The sequence below is a fragment of the Podarcis raffonei genome, chromosome 8, assembly GCF_027172205.1.
Source record: "Podarcis raffonei isolate rPodRaf1 chromosome 8, rPodRaf1.pri, whole genome shotgun sequence".
Classification (NCBI taxonomy): Eukaryota; Metazoa; Chordata; class Lepidosauria; order Squamata; family Lacertidae; genus Podarcis; species Podarcis raffonei.
The window spans coordinates 26,704,705-26,721,419 of record NC_070609.1 but is presented as its reverse complement, the minus strand read 5'-3'; the positions used below and the strand labels follow the sequence as shown (position 1 = coordinate 26,721,419).

The 16,715-nt window shown below is 46.8% G+C and overlaps 1 protein-coding gene across 6 annotated transcripts in view; it reads left to right on the top strand.

The window, feature by feature from the left end:
- RPS6KA1 (ribosomal protein S6 kinase A1) overlaps positions 1–16,715 on the top strand; it is a 98,056-nt gene that overhangs the window by 16,361 nt on the left and 64,980 nt on the right. For 5 of the 6 annotated variants that reach the window (XM_053398678.1, XM_053398679.1, XM_053398680.1 and 2 more), the window contains one exon: positions 14,790–14,834. The exons of the other annotated variant lie outside the window; for it this stretch is intronic. In XM_053398678.1, the coding sequence (XP_053254653.1) occupies positions 14,790–14,834 (45 nt within the window). The remainder of the gene's footprint in view (positions 1–14,789; positions 14,835–16,715) is intronic. 6 annotated transcript variants of the gene reach the window in all.

Genomic DNA, 16,715 nt, shown 5'->3' with positions numbered 1-16,715 from the left:
AAAGGTGTAAACATGGCTGTCTTCCACTCATCGCCCTCCCGCATGCGTATAAGGTTGTACGCCCCTCGTAGATCCAACTTGGTGAAGATCCGTCCCTTCCTCACCGTCGCGAGCAGGTCGTCGATCTTGGGCATGGGGAATGCTGCGGGCTTTGTTTTGGAATTTATGGTCCTATAATCAACTATGAGTCTCCGTTGGGGCGTGTCCTCCTTCTTCACGAAAAACACGGGACTGCCCCCCACTGCTTTAGATTCTTGGATGAACCCCCGCTTCAAGTTGTGATCTATGAACTCCCTGAGTTCTTGCAGTTCATCTTCAGACATGGAATACAGTTTCCCAGTCGGCAGCGTCGCTCCCGGCAGGAGGTCAATCTTGCAGTCGTAAGGCCTGTGGGGAGGCAGCTTATCCGCTTCCCTCTCGCAGAAGACCTCCAAAAACTCCTTGTACTTGTTGGGTACCGCTTGCACCATGCCTAGGTGTAGCTGCCGTTCATCCTCTTGCCCCTCCTCCTCCTGGCGGGTCTGGATGCAGTGTTCTGCGCAGTAGGAGGAGCAGAAGGTCAACTGCCGCTGGTACCATGCTAATGCCGGGCTGTGCCTATCCAGCCAACTCATACCCAACACTATGGGCGTGTCCGACAGGTGGGTGACGTTGAAGCTGATGACTTCGCGGTGGTTTCCAATTTGCATCACCATTGGTGGTGTTTGCTGTACCACCTCTCCTCCCAGTAGCTTCCTGCCATCGACCGTGACGACGTTTAGGGGCATCGTGGCTGGCATGAGTGCTATGCAATGTTGCTTGATAAAGTCCACTCCAATAAAGTCTGCGTTGCTCCCAGAGTCAATGGTTATTGGTACTTGCATGGTGTGCCCATTGGGCAACTGGAGCGATGCGGTGAGTTGCACCACTGGTTTGGGTGGGAGGGGGTCTGTGGGCTGTAAAATCTCTGGGGACTGCTTCACTGACTTGCCTGGTTGGGCCCCAGTGGCTCTGTTTCCAACCAGGCTTCTTCTTCCCCCTGCAGCTGTTTCGGCTGCTCACCTGTTCCCTTTACTGTTGCTGAGGCTGCAGTGTGCTTCTGGAGCCTCTGGGGACACTCTTTGGCCATGTGCTGTGCACTGTCGCAGATGTAACACTTCCTGGTCCCTCTAGGAGCCTTCCCCTTGACTGCTCCCGGTGTTTGGGCTCTGCTGGCAGTCTGAGCCCTGGCACCACCAATCTCCATCGGCTCTTCTCCCCTTCCCAAAGGAGGCATGGACAGCGCCCGCCCCGCCTCTCTGGGAAAGAAAGGGGTTGTCCTGGCTGGGGTGCTTGCCTTACGTCCTTCCTCCCTGCTCCAAGGGCGTCCTTCCAGGCGCACACCAATTGCCAACGCTCTTTGGGCAACTTCTTGGGTACTTTGGGGTCGTTCCCCTCTTGCCAGCTCATCTTTCACCTCTCCACTTAGCCCCTCCCAGAACAGGTCTCTGACAGCAATAGAGTCCTTCTCCCAGCCCAGCACGTTCAGTAAGGCAAAAAAGCGCGAGTGACATTGCCTCACCGTCGCTTTCCCTTGCTGTAGTCCATGCATTTCCCTCCGAGCAATATCTACATCTACCGTAGATTTAAAGCAAGCGTCCATAGCTTTGATAAATGCATCGGAATCTTTGAGGGCGGGGTCTTTTTCGCGCCACAAATTCCGCAGCCACGCTTTTGCTTCCCCATGCAAATGAGTGATTATGAAGCCCACCTTCTCTTCCTCATCTCTAAAGTCTTTCCGAAGCAAATTGAGCGCGTAAACCACGTCAGCTCTGAAGTTAGGGTATTGCTGCAGGTTCCCATCAAAGTGGGCTACCAGGCTGCCCCCCCTCTTCCCGAGGCCAACTCCCTCCGGTTTGGGTCCTGGCAGCCCCTCTTTCCCCCAACGGTCCCACCTGGCCTGCAGATCCCGGCAGAGCGCTACTGCTTCTTCTTCTCTTTTCCTGGATGCTGCTACTTCTGCGTAAAGCGTCGTGACTGCTTCTTGCAGTTCTTTCACCTGGCTCTCTGTAGTCATCTTTCCCTATCTTCGTGAGCTCGCAAAACACCAAGTCTTGCCCCTCGCTGCACCAACTCACGCTGCGAGGTTTTTATTTGAGACGGAGCATACTGTCAGGGCTGCCCTAGGTCCCAGCTCACAAAGGACCAACGCTGCTTCGTTGTTAAGTATAAAAGTCTTTATTGAAGTTCAGTTTCACTTCCTGAGCCGCAGCGCGCAGCCCCACGTCTAAAGTGTCAGACCACTGATGCTCCGTCTGAGTCTCCTCCCCCCTGACACCAATTTAAGATCCTAGCCTTGCTCCACCTTCTCCGCTGCTCCTTCCTCCTCTGGGTCCGCCTGCCCGCCGGGGTTCCGCCCTTTCTAGCCTCTTCTCCCGCTGATTCCCCTGAGCCTTCTCCCTCCCTCCGGCGGGCTTTAGGAGCTGGTTCCCCATCCGGGTCTCCTGCTGTTCCGCGCGCCTGCACATTTGAACTTGGCGCGCGCGCCCAGCCAGCAGCTTTCCTCCTGACCGTTTCACTGCTGCTGCCACTGCTTCCCCCTTCGGGGGGGCTAGCTGCCACTGACCTCCCTTCCGTTCCCCCACTCTCCGATGGAGGCGTGGTCAGCCCTGACTCCCTCTCTGGAGGAGACGCTGGCCCTGACACATGTGACTCCTCCCCCCCACTATGCTCTGGTGGGGAAACTGGTCCCGATCCTCCACTGCTGCTTTGGGGTTCCCCTCTGGCTCCTTGTTTCTGGTGCGTCCCCCCTGGGACCCCCCTTGCCCTGACCATCGGCGCCCCCTTCTGGGAATCTTCTGATTCGCTGGAGAAGCTCATGGAATCTCTCGGGCCACTGTCATACTCCCCTACGCTGCCCTCAGATTCTTCCCCTTCGCTCTCCCAATCCTCTCTCCCCAGTGCTCCTGCTCCTGATTCCCTGACAACAACATTCAAACATGGAATCCCCACTATCTTCAGCTCCAGGTGGTATAAACTCACTTTGATTTTGATGACCCTATAAACTGGCCATAGAACAGCTCCAGCTCTCACATTATCTGTTCCTCTTTGTGCAAGCATTGTTCAGAGTGTAGCTGAGAGCAGCAACTCCCATGATTGGGTTCCACCAAGAATTCCCCCAATTCCAGCTTCACGAATTACAGTTCAGTGTAACTCATGCTGTGAAGTGTTATGGGAAATGTTCTAGGGCAGTCCATAATAGCAGTGAGCTCTTCCTTTTGACATGCGGGCATGGAGGCAGATTTACTAGCTTACAAAAAATTTAGACATCTCTGTGCAGCGGGGGGAGGACTGCGTCTTGGTGGCACCTTGGCGAGGGGAGCAGGAACATTATTAGGTCATTTAAAAAAAAAAAAAAAGAGCATGAACCCATGGGGGGGGATGCATAAAACATGCAAGTGCTAATTTATATGCATGGATGCAGGCTGAGCCTTTAAATGTCACAGAAAGCAAGCCAAGTAATTTCATGTCCAAATCACCCCAGGTATGCTGTTAATTTTTGCCCCACCTTGTATCAGTTCATCTTCGGTTCATTTTCTCCCAATTTCCCAGCAGATCCTGCTCCAAATCAGTTCAACCCTCCTTCAGTTACTCCTATTCATTTTCCTCCAATCTCTGGATAACACCCTAAGTTGATTTATTTCCCCAAATTAGTATCCTACCCAGCAGTCAAGATCAACACTGGTTCAGTTTCCCCCTAAAGTGTACTACCTGCTTGATAATGCTTGGAGTGCTCAGATAAAGATTCGGGGCACACATCTTAAGGCAGCCCTGTTCAGGGAAGTTTTTAATCTGTGATATTTTAGTGTATTTTTGGTTTCTATGGAAGCCACCCAGAGTGGCTGGGGAAACCCAGCCAGATGGGCGGGGTACAAATAATAAATTATTATTATTATTATTATTATTATTATTATTATTAATATTATTATTATTTCCCAGGCCCACAGCTAACAACACCCAAGGGGGGAACCACCTTTGCCACGCAAGGCTGGAAAATGTAGGTCTTTGCCTATCTAGACTCTTGGGAAGCTATTTGCTTTTCCAGCTTGGTGACCCTTTCAACTCTTCATTCTTGTCTCTGTTTCAGAACATCACTCCGCAGTTGTTTAATTGCCTCCCCTAGTGTTATGTCAGGCTTTGTGTTCAGCTTGTCCCTCGTTCCCTGCGTGCTATCCATGCTATCTGGAAAAGGCCAGAGCATCAAGTAACAAGTTGTGGCAGGGGGACGGGGAGGGGGAATGGTCACAGAAAGAATCCTCTTATTGTTTCTGTCAAATCGGGCAGAGTGCTGTCAGGAAGCATGGAAACTGCTCTGGGGCTTCTGGGGCTTCTGGATAGCTCAGTCCCCCCCAGAGAGCTACAATTCCCAGAGTTCCCTGGGAAAGAGGGACTGACTGTTAGAGCACTCTGGAAATAGTAGCTCTGTGAAGGGAATAGGGGTCCCCTATCAACCCTCAGCATCCACAACAAGCTACAGTTCCCAGGATGCTTTGGGGGAAGCCATAACGGTTCAAAGTGGCAGGATAGTGGGTCTACTTAGGCTCCATCTGTGCTATACAATTCCAACAGCCTGACCTGATACAGAGAGTAGCAATCTATTGAGTTGGGTGGGTTGGTTGCTTTCTTATTCAAAGGGTTTGTTTTAACTCTAGTTATCAGGAATCTCACTCCAGTAACCAGGAGAAAGGTTAGTGACAGCTTCTGTGACATGCAAGGCTTTTGTCATGCTTGGGATTTATTCATTAATCCTGCTGGACAGGCAGCCGTGCATTTTTTCCTGACTGAGGTCTCAGTTCTGCAAGCGCCACAGCTTGGCTGCCTTCTGAGTAGGGCTGTTTAATGGGGCTTGAATTTAATGCAGAGTGATAGTTGGGGTTTTTTTGTTCATTTGTTACAAACAACTTGGAATTTAAGTTGTTTGAATCCTCCTGCTTTTTAGTCATAGGGATCCAGAATTTCTATCAGTGCCAAAAGCAAGCAGGAGATAATAGGTTTTCTCTTTTCTCTTGATAAGTTGACAGCAAACAAAAGTTGAGAGGCTTGGTAAAAAATAGCGGGGGGGGGGGAATAATGATGGGAGTACTTCTCCTCCCTGGCTCCATCTTTATTGCTACCTTCAAGAAAATATAATAAGTGAAATTTCTTCACAACTGCTGTGTAGCTGAATGTGCATCCCTTTGCCAAACGCTTAGTATTTCAAGAAAACAAAGCACTTTGGCTTTCATCATCCCTTGCCTTGTGTCACCACCACTTCCTTAATTCCATTTTCACGCACACTAAGAAACATTGTGGATCTTGGTACATATGTATTTTACATTCTCTGTCTTGTTTCATACTGTTTTAATAATCTTGGCTTCCCCCACTGCACCCCACCCTGAAGAATTCTGGGCATTGTTTGTGGATATTAAAAATCTTTCATCAGAGGTCTATAGTAGCTCCTACTTTTTTTTTTTAAGAATTACAATTCCGTGGGGAGACGGAATGAATTTCATTCCCCACCCACCCACTGTGCATTTCATGATTTGGAGTGACATTTCACAAATGGTTTTCGCTAGGTTTTTATTTATTTATTTTATTTTATTTTATACAAGAAGCAACGATCAACACTCAACCATCCCCCCCACCCACCTCCAGAAGCAATATTTAAATAATATTTAAATTTTAAATAACTATTAAATAATATTTATGAAAGATATTTGCATGTTGCCCCATAACACAACAGTTTTGAGGCAGTATAAGAGAAAGAAAGTTGTGGTGATGGTTCCCCCCACCAGCTCCAGATATACCGTACCTTCTGTCTGAACTCTCTTTAAAAAAAAATCCCCTGCAAACCATTTAAGGAAAAAAGGGATCATGCCCTGTGCGTGCCAGAAATACTGAGCCATATCGCCAAGTCACAGAGGGAATTTGAATATAAGTTGTTCCCTCTGGCTCTCTGTATGCGGTATGTTGTGTGATCAGGATTACCGGAGTTAACTTGGTTTGTGTGGGCAGGGCTGATAGATGGATAATCTGCTTTAAGAGTGGGTGTTAGTGACCTTCTGATCCCTTACAGCCATAAAATCCTAGGATTGGCCCAGGCGGGGAGCTGTTCACTTGCCCTGGGACTTGCAGTGATTTTTTCCTACAAACTCTTTGCATTGATGCAAGAAGATATGTAGGAATTGGTCTAAACCTCCCCCCCCCCCCGGGGCAGGGCACAATCCATAATGTGAAACTGCCAAAAAGCAGAGCTTGGACAGGAATGCTATTTTTCAGCATAGGTAGTTGTATTCTAGCAAATAGTTGTGCATGAAGCAGCCATGCCTGTAAGGCCAGAAATGTTACTATTTATGATGTTAAGATGTTTTTTGGGGGTTGGGGACCAGATTTCCCTAAATGTGTTATAACAATGAACAAATCAATGCCAGGAGTATTAAGGGAAGCTGGCAGGTGCTGAATCTAGCAGTGTCAAAAAGACAGGCCAAACCAGTTTTCTGTGCTCAGAAAGTGACCTGAAAGAAGATGGGCCGTTAGCAAGAAACAAAGAGAGCAGAGTACTGGACCATTAAGAACAGTCTGGGGATGCAAATACTGCTGCCCAGCAGAGAGGTGGAGCCCTCTCCCACCCCTTTGAGTAGCAGAGGCACAGGCCAATGGTAGCAGACAAAGACCAGGTTAGGGTTTTAGCTGGGGGCGGGGGGGGGAGCTCCTTGAAGTCAGTTAGGGAGAAGGAGTGGCAGAACGCCATGCGATTTGGGGATGATAGGCTGAAACTAAGAAACCCAGCGAATGGCTTTTTGCTGTCCTTTGAATCAAATGCTGTCCTTAAGGGGGAAGCCAGACCCTCATAGGATGTGAGTGCTTTGCAATCCCTCCATCTAGGTGTAGGTTGTATATACAGTGGTACCTTGGTTTACAACCATAATCCGTTCCGGAGGTCCATTTGTAAACCAAAACAGGTTGTAACCCAAGGCGCGCTTTCACCAATGGGACCTCCCAAATTTTTTTGTTCGTAATGAAAAAAAAGGGGTTGTAATCCAAAAAAAGGTTGCAAACCGGGACATGCACTTTCGGGTTTGACGTGTTTGTAATCCAAAACGTATGCAAACCAAGGTACCACTGTACATGCAAATAAAAGCACATAAGGACACTACGAGTCTCTCTTGTGTTTCACTGTCCCCGAAGGAACATGGATCCTGGTAAGCGCACCTGCAACCCCTGAGCTCTTGGACCGCTTGTGGAAATTGGGATGGCACGTAAGATTGGTGTTAGAAGTGGGATCTGTGTTTCCTGCAGCGGAAGCTGAGAACTAGGTGTGCCTGAGCCAAAATGGAGGGAGGAGTAGTGACACCCCTTGAGCAACTGGGCCAAATCCAGCAGCAAATCAAGCAGCAAATCAAGCAACAGATAAAGCAGTGGAACCAGTGGTTCAGTGAAATGAAACAACTTCAAGCAGAGTATGTGAGAAGTCTCTGTGGAGAGGAAAGTGTGACTCCCTGGGAGGCAGGAGCCCTGCTTGGTGAGATGCTACAAGGTGTCAGGAGTGACCCAGGAGCTCAGCTGCAAGGCACTCAAAAGGAAGGGGTAGCTAGAGAGATCCAGAGCCTGGGTGGGCAGGGGAAGGGCTTAAACTGAGAAGAGATGCAGCCTGCAGCTGAAGGTGTGGGGGAAGGCATGTTGGCAGGAGACGAGAGGCTGCTGATTGATTTTTCTACCCCCTGGGTTGCCTGCTGTAGGAGAAGGTGCAAAAGGAGAAAGGCAGGCAAGCAATTTGAACTACTTCAAATTGATTTCTCCACCCCTGGGGTGCTTGTTGTGGAAAAAGGGGGTGCAAGAGGAATGGTGGCTGCAGAGATGCCAGAAAAAAGAGAGCAGGTGGTTCCTGCTGAATTGGTGAACTTACCCAGTTTCTGAGGGTGATCAAATAGTGGACTGCTCTCGTGCGTATGCCTTTCTCCACTGCAGATTTATTAAACTGGGAAGCCACCACCCCTGGAAGGTTGTCAAGAGAGGAATGTGGCCCTCGGGCTGAAAAACATTTTCCCATAGCTGGGGCACAGGAAACTGCAGATCACTGCCTGACCCTAGAGTGACAGAAGATGCCCTTGCCATCCATCCCTAATTAATTAAAGAAATCTTTGTTCCTGCACTTATAACTCTGCATGGCAGGGAGAAATCCGATGGGTACAGCATTCCTGATCCATGCTGGATAAGGCATTACCTGCTGAATTTCTGCTAAATATGCTGCTGAGAGAGGCAGGGGAGCTCTGCCCACCCCACCAAAGGTAGCAACCCTGGACCAGAATGTCAGTTATGTAAATTGCTCTGGGATCCTTGCCATGAAGGTCTTAACAAGGTTTTCTTAAACCTTTGGGTGTCAGTGAGTCACAAGGCAGGGGTGTTATCACAGTTGCGCTGGGGGGGGGGGGAGAAGTGTTATACAGTATTTGCAATTCCCAGGCTATTCAGGTATTAATGATTCAGTTTAGAGACTAGTTACGTGTTTGTGCATGTGTTTTGTGTCCATCTCAAGGGTTAGATCTCTTGATTCAACTTGCAGGGTGGGACTGTTGGGAGTTGTAGTCCAAAGCATCTGGATGGTGCCAACTTAGTGAAGGTGGCTTTAGCATTTAGTAGCCTGACTACTGTGGTCCATGTGTTAGGCACCTTGAGGCTGGATTACTGTAATGCTGCCCTTGGGTCTGGTTTGGAAGCTCCAGCTAGTAGAGAACGTGGTGGCCAGATTGCTAATGGGGACATCTAGCTGGCTGCAGTGGCTGCTCATCTAACTATTGAGCAAGGTTCAAAGTTGAGCTGCACTATGTGATTCTTCTGGTCATCAGTTTTGGCCTGCTGTCCAGATGCTTAATATTTCAGACCATGCATAATCAATCTGTGGATTCATTACCACAAGTTGTAGCAATGCTCATTAGTTTCATCTGAGTTTGGCACAAATGCAGTCAGTAAAGTACTGGATCAATGACACGGAACCTCAGGCCCAAGGGCCATATGTGGCCCTCCAGATCTGTCTGTTTGGCCCCTGGAACTCTCCCCAGGCCACACCCCTCACTGACCTTGTTTCTTTTCCACTTTGAGTGTTTTTGCCTGGATTGAATGTTGTCCTTGAACTCTGACAAAGCCTCTTGCTTGTCTGGGTGTAGGATGGAGGGAGCTGTCTATAAAGTCTACACTACTTTACAAAGGTAAAATTCATAGTTGTTGCTCCACCCTCCGTTACTTCTTGGCCCACTCACCTGAAAGGTGTCCAGAATGTGGTCTTTGGGCTGTAAAATGTTCCCCACATATGGGCTGGAAGAATCTTCATCTTCTGACCTGATAAGGCAGATCTTCTGTGTTTTGGGAGACATAAAAGAATTGTCTCCACTAGTGGAAGGGAGTTCTTCCCCTGGGGTTCTTCAAAGGACTGTGCTAGCACTAGTAAATTATGATTAATGCTACAAGTTGCACTGAAGTTTGGGTCTTGCTATTGGTGACAGCAGCAGTGGCAAACTGTAGTGTGGCAAGCCAGGTGAGCTTCGGTACAGCTGTTCTTTTCTAAGCCATTCAAAGGGGTGTACCTTTGGAGGGCTAATTTTCAGTAAGGAAACAGTACATAGTTGAGGGATTTATTGAACCTTATTTATTTCCTAGTGTCTCATTGTATGGTTAATTTGAATGCTTCAACCTTCCCAAGGCTCGTGTGTTTTTTTGTGTTTTTTTAAACCTATTGATAACAATGACTGGGAAGCAATGGGGGGGAAAGGAATCAAATGAGTTTGTCCTCAAATCTGCTAAACAGCCTTCAAACCATGCTGACGCTTTATTATGCTAATATAACAGCAGTGTAGCTGATGTAAAATTACACAACCAACCCCAGGTGATATCAAGCTGGAATGAATTTGCTTTTCATGAAATACACAACCCTCACACTTGAAAAAATAAATAAAAATTAATTAAAACTTCCCAATTCTCCAATATTAAGTGGCTTATTTGGACACATTATTTCTACAGAAAGTGGATTCCCTCATGCCCCCATAGGCAGTGTTGCATTTTGACCCACATTCAGGGGTTCTTAAGGCAAAGCTCTCTGTGTTAATTGGGAGCCAGTTTTTTCTCTCTCCCCCTCCCCCTTCCGAGAAACAAATGTGGGTTTAAAATAGCAACAACCCACCCTGCTGCACACCTGTAAATAGGGCCCAGACCCAAACATTTTGGCACCCAAAGTGGGAAATCCAAATTCCCAACCCCTGCATGAACACGCTCTAATTAGCAGAGGACACAATCCACTGGAAATTCTTATTTGTGTGCTTCATTTTAAATGAACATAAAACGAGTTTTCTGGTAATTTTTAAAGACCAAACAGGTTTATTGCCGAATAACTCCACTGGGTAGCCACCTTTGCCTCTAGCATAGGAAGCCACCTTATACAGAGGCAGACCGTTGGACCACCTAGCTCAGTACGGTCTATATACTGTTAGCAGCTCTCCAGGATCTCAGGTCCAGGGACATTTCCAGCCCTATCTGGAGATGCCAAGGATCAAACCAGAGACCTTCTGCATGCCAGGCAGATGCTATACCACTGAGCTGCGGCCCTCTTTTAATTGCAACTGGTGGAAAAGGAGAGATAATTTTGTGACTACAATAAATCTGCTCTTTAAGGTATTGGGAGTAGGAACAGAAACCAATGGGGTTGACAGAAATTTAGGAACATGGGTGGTGCTGTGGTCTAAGCCACTCAGCCTCTTGGGCTTGTTGATCAGAAGGTCGGCAGTTCAAATCCGCGCAATGGAATGAGGTACCGTTGCTCTGTCCTAGCTTCTGCCCACCTAGCAGTTTGAAAGCACACCAGCATGAGTAGATAAATAGGTACCTCTGTGTCGGGAAGGTAAACAGCATTTCCGTGCACTCTGGTTTCCGTCACAGTGTTCCATTGGTTGCGCCAGAAGCGGTTTATTCATGCTGGCCACATGACCCGGAAAACTGTCTGTGGACAAACGCCAGCTCCCTCGGTCTGAAAACGAGATGAGCGCTGCACCCCATAGTTGCCTTTGACTGGACTTAACCATCCAGGGGTCCTTTACCTTTACCTATTGATGCAATGCTTTTTGGACCCTGCTAGTCCTTCTTGAAGAAAAGGAATTAATTCCTTTTGAGAATCAAACATTAAGATCTGCTGCCTCTTTTCATTGGATGTGTCTACAGTACACCATTGATTTTTGTTCCTACTACCAATTCTGTTTTGGATTTCCCATTTGTGTTGCATTTCTTCTTAGGTGTCACAAAATTTGTGTGTGTATATGTGCATGTTTGCTGTAACAGACTAACACACCTACCCCAGAAATTGAATGTTCAGGATCTCTTGTGCACAGTGAGACTCACATAGAAAAGGCCAAAGACTTGGGCCACATGAACACCATATATATTTTAAAGCACATAGCTTTCCCCCCTAAAAATTCCTGGGAACTGTACTTTACCTCTCCCAGAGCTACCATACATATCTCAACACAAATTGCAGTTTCTGGGATTCTTTAGGGGAAGCCATGTGCTTTAAATCATGCTGTTGGTAGGGCCTTGTGCTCTGTCCTACAATGGACTATCCTTGATCATCATGCATTTAAAGCAGTTCCCGCCTGGCAGAATCCTGGGACCTGTAGTTTGTTAAGGGTGCTAGGCATTATAGCTTTGAGAGATACACTTCAGTTCCCAAGGTTCTTCGTTGGAGGAGAAAGTGTTTTAAATGTATAGTGTGTACGCAGCTTTAATGGGCCTAGTAAATTAGTTTTTGTTTTGTTTTGTTGCTGAATTGGGTGGATGGGCTCTTTTCATCACTGGATGTGTTCAAGCATAGGCCAGCCAAGCCATCTGTTGGTGATGTTCTAGCTCTGGATTTATTCCATTGGGGCACAGGTTGGACTAGGTGACCTAAAAGGCCCACCTCCAAGTCTGTGATTTAATCAACTTCTTGGAGGAAGTTGGGAGAAAGGTTTATTGCTTAGCCTCCTTCAGATCATCCCATGGTTGGGGTCTCCTCTAGCTGTCAGGCTCCCATTTCTCCCCTTTCCCAGTGGTCTGAGGCTTGACCAGTGCTCCATGGCTGATGGCACGGCTATTCTTAATGGCAACAGCAGCAGCAGTCTGGTTTCATATTTCCTGTGTTGAATCCCTAGGGATCCCCTTTGCTTGGCTTTAGAACTTTCTTTGGCTTCCATGGTCCAGTTCAGCAGATTGCTTTCTGTCTGCATGGAGGATTATGCGGAATTAAAGAGCTTTAACCAGCAGTTCTCCCCAGATAAACATCTTCTCCAAATTCAGCAGCCTCAAGTGGGAAGTTATGTAACCCACCTGGGCTTGGTTGGGTAACTGAGTTTGTTTTATTGGTGGGAGAGATGCCTTTTTTGGGGGGGGGACAGTTGGTAATCTCTGGTATGGTTTGTGGGGTGAATCTTTCTTGGCAAAACTGCTTTCTTACATTGCAGGTGAAATAAAGCATAGTCAATGGTTAAGAGACTAAGCTGTAGACTTGGCAAGTCTGCAGTTTGAATTTCACCTCATATTGTGAGCTTGGGTCACACCCAAACCATACATTTAAATACATATCACTTTAACGAAGTTGGAGAATCCTGGGAACTGTAGTTTGTTAAGGGTGCTGGGAATCGTAGGTCTAGTGAGGTCAGTACCCTTAACACACCACAGCCCATGACTGTTAAAATGGTATAATAGTGCTCTAACTGTACAGTGAGAGCGTGGCCATTGTTACCAGTTCTTCTCCTGGATTGGATTGGGGGGTGCTTCTAGGGAGGACAAGACAGCCAGAGTCACCACTGAAAATCAGTGAGAATTCTTCTATGCAGCAAGAAGCAACATAGATAGCACTACCATATTTTTCCATGTATAAGGTGCCCCCATGTATAAGACGCCCCCTATTTTGGGGTCTAAATTTAAAGAAAATGAGGGGAGAAGGCCCCAAAGCTATTGAGCTTTTTTTAGGGGGAATTGCATGCGCACCATCACCCCAGTAGGGTCGTTGCTGGGGTTTGGCAAAGTGGGCAGCCACTCCCCCCCCCCGCCACTGAGGGCAAGAAGCTCCCTATAGCGTGGGCCGCTTCCCCTCCATGCCACTGCGGGAAACACTCCTTAGAGCGCTCGCCTCCCACAGCGGCTTGGGGGGGAGTTGCACGCCTGCCAACCATCTGGCTGGCAGGCGCAGCTTCCCCTCCAGTCCATTATCCATGTATAGGACTACCCCAGGTTTTTTTAACATGATTTTTGAGTCAAAAAACCTCTAATGCACGGAAAAATGCAGTATACATTTGAATTGTAACTTCAAGAATTTATACCCGAGTTGCCTTTCCACTTCCAGATTTGGTTAAGGTGTTTTTCATGTAAATTAGAAGTGCAGGTGTATGTTGTTTGGGATTTTTGGAGTAGAAAATGATGCAACTGATAAATATATTTGTTTCCTTAATGAGTTGCTGTTGGAATCAAGGCTTTATAAGTGTTGAAATAAAATGGGCTAAGAGCTTTGCAATAAATCTCTGGTTAGAACCCAGGATGTGAGAAGCCACTGCCCACTTTGGCAGTACTGTATCTGTTCTCCTTGGTTGACTTTGTTCTTGCCTGGCGCCTGGGGAGGAAGTGTTGATAAAAGGGGCTTCCGGCAGCTGCCTTGGCTACCTATGGCACACCTACCCAGATTACTTTCTGCTGAGTCATCCTTAAGATGTTGAACTACGTTTAACTCTTTCTTCTCATCAGCAAGGAAAGGATTTGCTTAGTGCACTGAAAAGAGTATCATAACACACCCATGGGAGTGGGTGGCGCTGTGGTCTAAACCACTCCACCTCTTAGGCTTGCTGATCAGAAGGTTGGCAATTCGAATCCGTGTGACAGGGTGAGCTCCCGTTGCTCTGTCCCAGCTTCTGCCAACCCAGCAGTTCGAAAGCAGTTCGACCCAGCAGTTTGAAAGCACACCAGTGCGAGTAGATAAATAGCTACCACTGTGGAAGGAAGGTAAACGGTGTTTCCGTGTGCTCTGGCACTCGTCATGGTGTTCCGCTGCGGCAGAAGCAGTTTAGTTATGCCTAGAAAACACATGACCTAGAAAACTGTCTGTGAACAAATACCGGCTCCCTTGGCCTGAAAGCAAGATGAGTGCCGCACCCCATAGTCACTTTTGACTGGACTTAACCATCCAGAGGTCCTGTACCTTTACCTTTCCATAACACACCACTGCTGTACAATATCACTTTGGGTTAAAACTGTGTTCTTCACATTTGTGTATTTTGTTACATGGTCCTGGTCTCTTGGGAATAGCTGTATAGAGAGAGGGGGCATTGTTAAAAGTACCATATGATACTCATTCCACATTTGTAAGGAATCAATATTTTAGCGTGGCAGCACACAAACTTTGGAACTCCTTGCTTATTGACATCAGGCAAGACACCTTCCCTGTACTCCTTTTGGTGCGTGCTGAAAACATTTTTGCTTAGGCATGCCTATCCAGGCATGTAGAATGTCGGCATGTGTTTTAATCCAGTTTTTAGCTTATTGTCAAACCCAGTTAATTTTTGAACATTTTAAATAATTGTTTTTAACTATTCGTTTACTTATAATGTAACTGCTTTATTCATTTTGTAAACTGCTTTGAAGAAAGATGCTAGGGCTTGTAGTATGCCTGGAGCCTGTTAAGATCATCAAGCGGTGTTTAGATCATTGCTGTTTTTGTTCAGCAAGGGATGGTTGCTGCTGGACACGTTACTAATGGGAAGTTTGGCTTTTTTGCTTTGCAGAATGGACAAGCTGCTCCAGAAGGAAAAAAGGGAGCTCTGCCGAAGGTAAAACCGCACACATGAATCTTTTTGTGCTTTTATTACACAATGCTGGTTTGGATGTTTCACTATGGCGTCGCTTCCAGACTCTTCCTCTATGTGACTTTGGTGTCTGGTGTGTTTTTTTCCAGCACAGCTGAGAGTGAAATTAGTGATAGATTAGTCTGTGGCTTTAATTAATCTACTGCTTCTCCCCCTGCCTCCCCAAAAGGTGTGTTGACAGAGATGGTATTTGCCTTTTCAAATCGCAAATATTTTTTACTACCTGATTCACTCTTTCTTTTTTAACCAACTAAGGATCTCCACCATTCCCACTGAATTGCCTTGCCTTTGTCAAGGAGAAGTTTTGAACTACTTGTGTGTGACTTCACTCACGGAGGGTGGTGGGCTGGCTAAGATATGCAGCACCTGGAAAATGCACTCTGCCTGCAACGGAAGCACAACTTTGAGGAAAGGTTCAGGATTGGTTGCAGAAAGCTAGTAACAACTGCAGTCATGAGTGATGATGAGAAATCAGGAAAGATTTTTCAGTTTTGATGTGGATGGGTTGTCAAGATTCATAGCAAGGTTCAAAAATCCACTCACAAATTTATTCAGTATTCAGGGGGCTGTGTTGGGAAGGGGAGGGGGAGCAATCCTTCATTTATTTAACAAAATTTCTATACCACAGTTCTAATTCTCCTTTGGAAGCCAGTGGTTCTGTAGCTGCTTAGTGTCAGGTTTTTTTGTGTGTGCTTGATAGTCTGAATAAAATGAACGCAAACTCAGTTTGTTGTATCCTTGGCTTATTCGGGTTCCATGATTTAGATGTTCAGATTACTGACAGCCTGGATAGCTCAGTTGGTTAGAGCATGATGCTGATAATGGCAAGGTTGCAAGTTTGATCCCTGTTTGGGACAGCTGCATATTTCTGCATTGCAGGGGTTTGGACTAGATGATCCTTGGGGCCCTTCCAATTCTATGATTTCTTGAATCAGAAGGGGGTTTCAGAAAGGGAGATGAGGCTGGAGGAAATGGTGGCTAGCATTTTGGATTTGCTGAGAATGTGGGTCCCGACACTGTCTGTGCACATTAATAACAGCTGCCTGACTTCTGTGTAAAAGTATTCCCCACCCCCACTCGTTTAAAATATTGTTTGGTTGACTAGGGATTATTTTCTTTAAGGCTGAGATTCCTATCTCTTTTGAGTCACTGAAACTCCGTTTTCTAACTTTATTCCTGAAATCGTAGATTAGTGGGCGTCACAAGATTCCGCCTGACTTGTACAGAGGGCACTTTGTCCTACAGCACCAGCCTCAGAGAGGATTTGTATAGCATGGTAGCCAATGTGATACCCTCCAGAATGCCCAACAGCTCCAGCCAGCATGATCAATGATTAGAGATGGGGAAATTCTACTCCAACAACACTGAAGGTTGTAGGCTGGCCTCCCCCACTTGGAAAAGGTGCAAATTTACAAATTTCACCATCACTCAACCTAGGTATCTTCAACCTTTTCAAACCCAACACCCACTTTTAACCCAAATATGCATTTGGGGACCCATTTCTCAGTCTATTACCATATATTTGCATGGTGGTAATGCTCTGGTTGTGACCCACCTTGGATCAAGCCGTAACCTAGTAGTGGGTCCGGACTCAACAGCTGAAGACCAGTGACTGAACTGACCTCTTTTCCTAAGTTGTAAGTGACTTGAAAATAGAGGAAGCATAGGCAGCCCCTTTTGCTGTATCTGAGAGAAGGGTCTTTTAATTTCTTTCCCCTAAGACTAGGACAGAGGTGGTGTATCTTTTTTTGCCACTTGAGGCAAAATGGGAAGTGCAGCCTTGCTCTGCTACCATCAGCACTTCTGGTGAGACATGGCGCCAGCATCGGCACCAGTTTTGGGAGA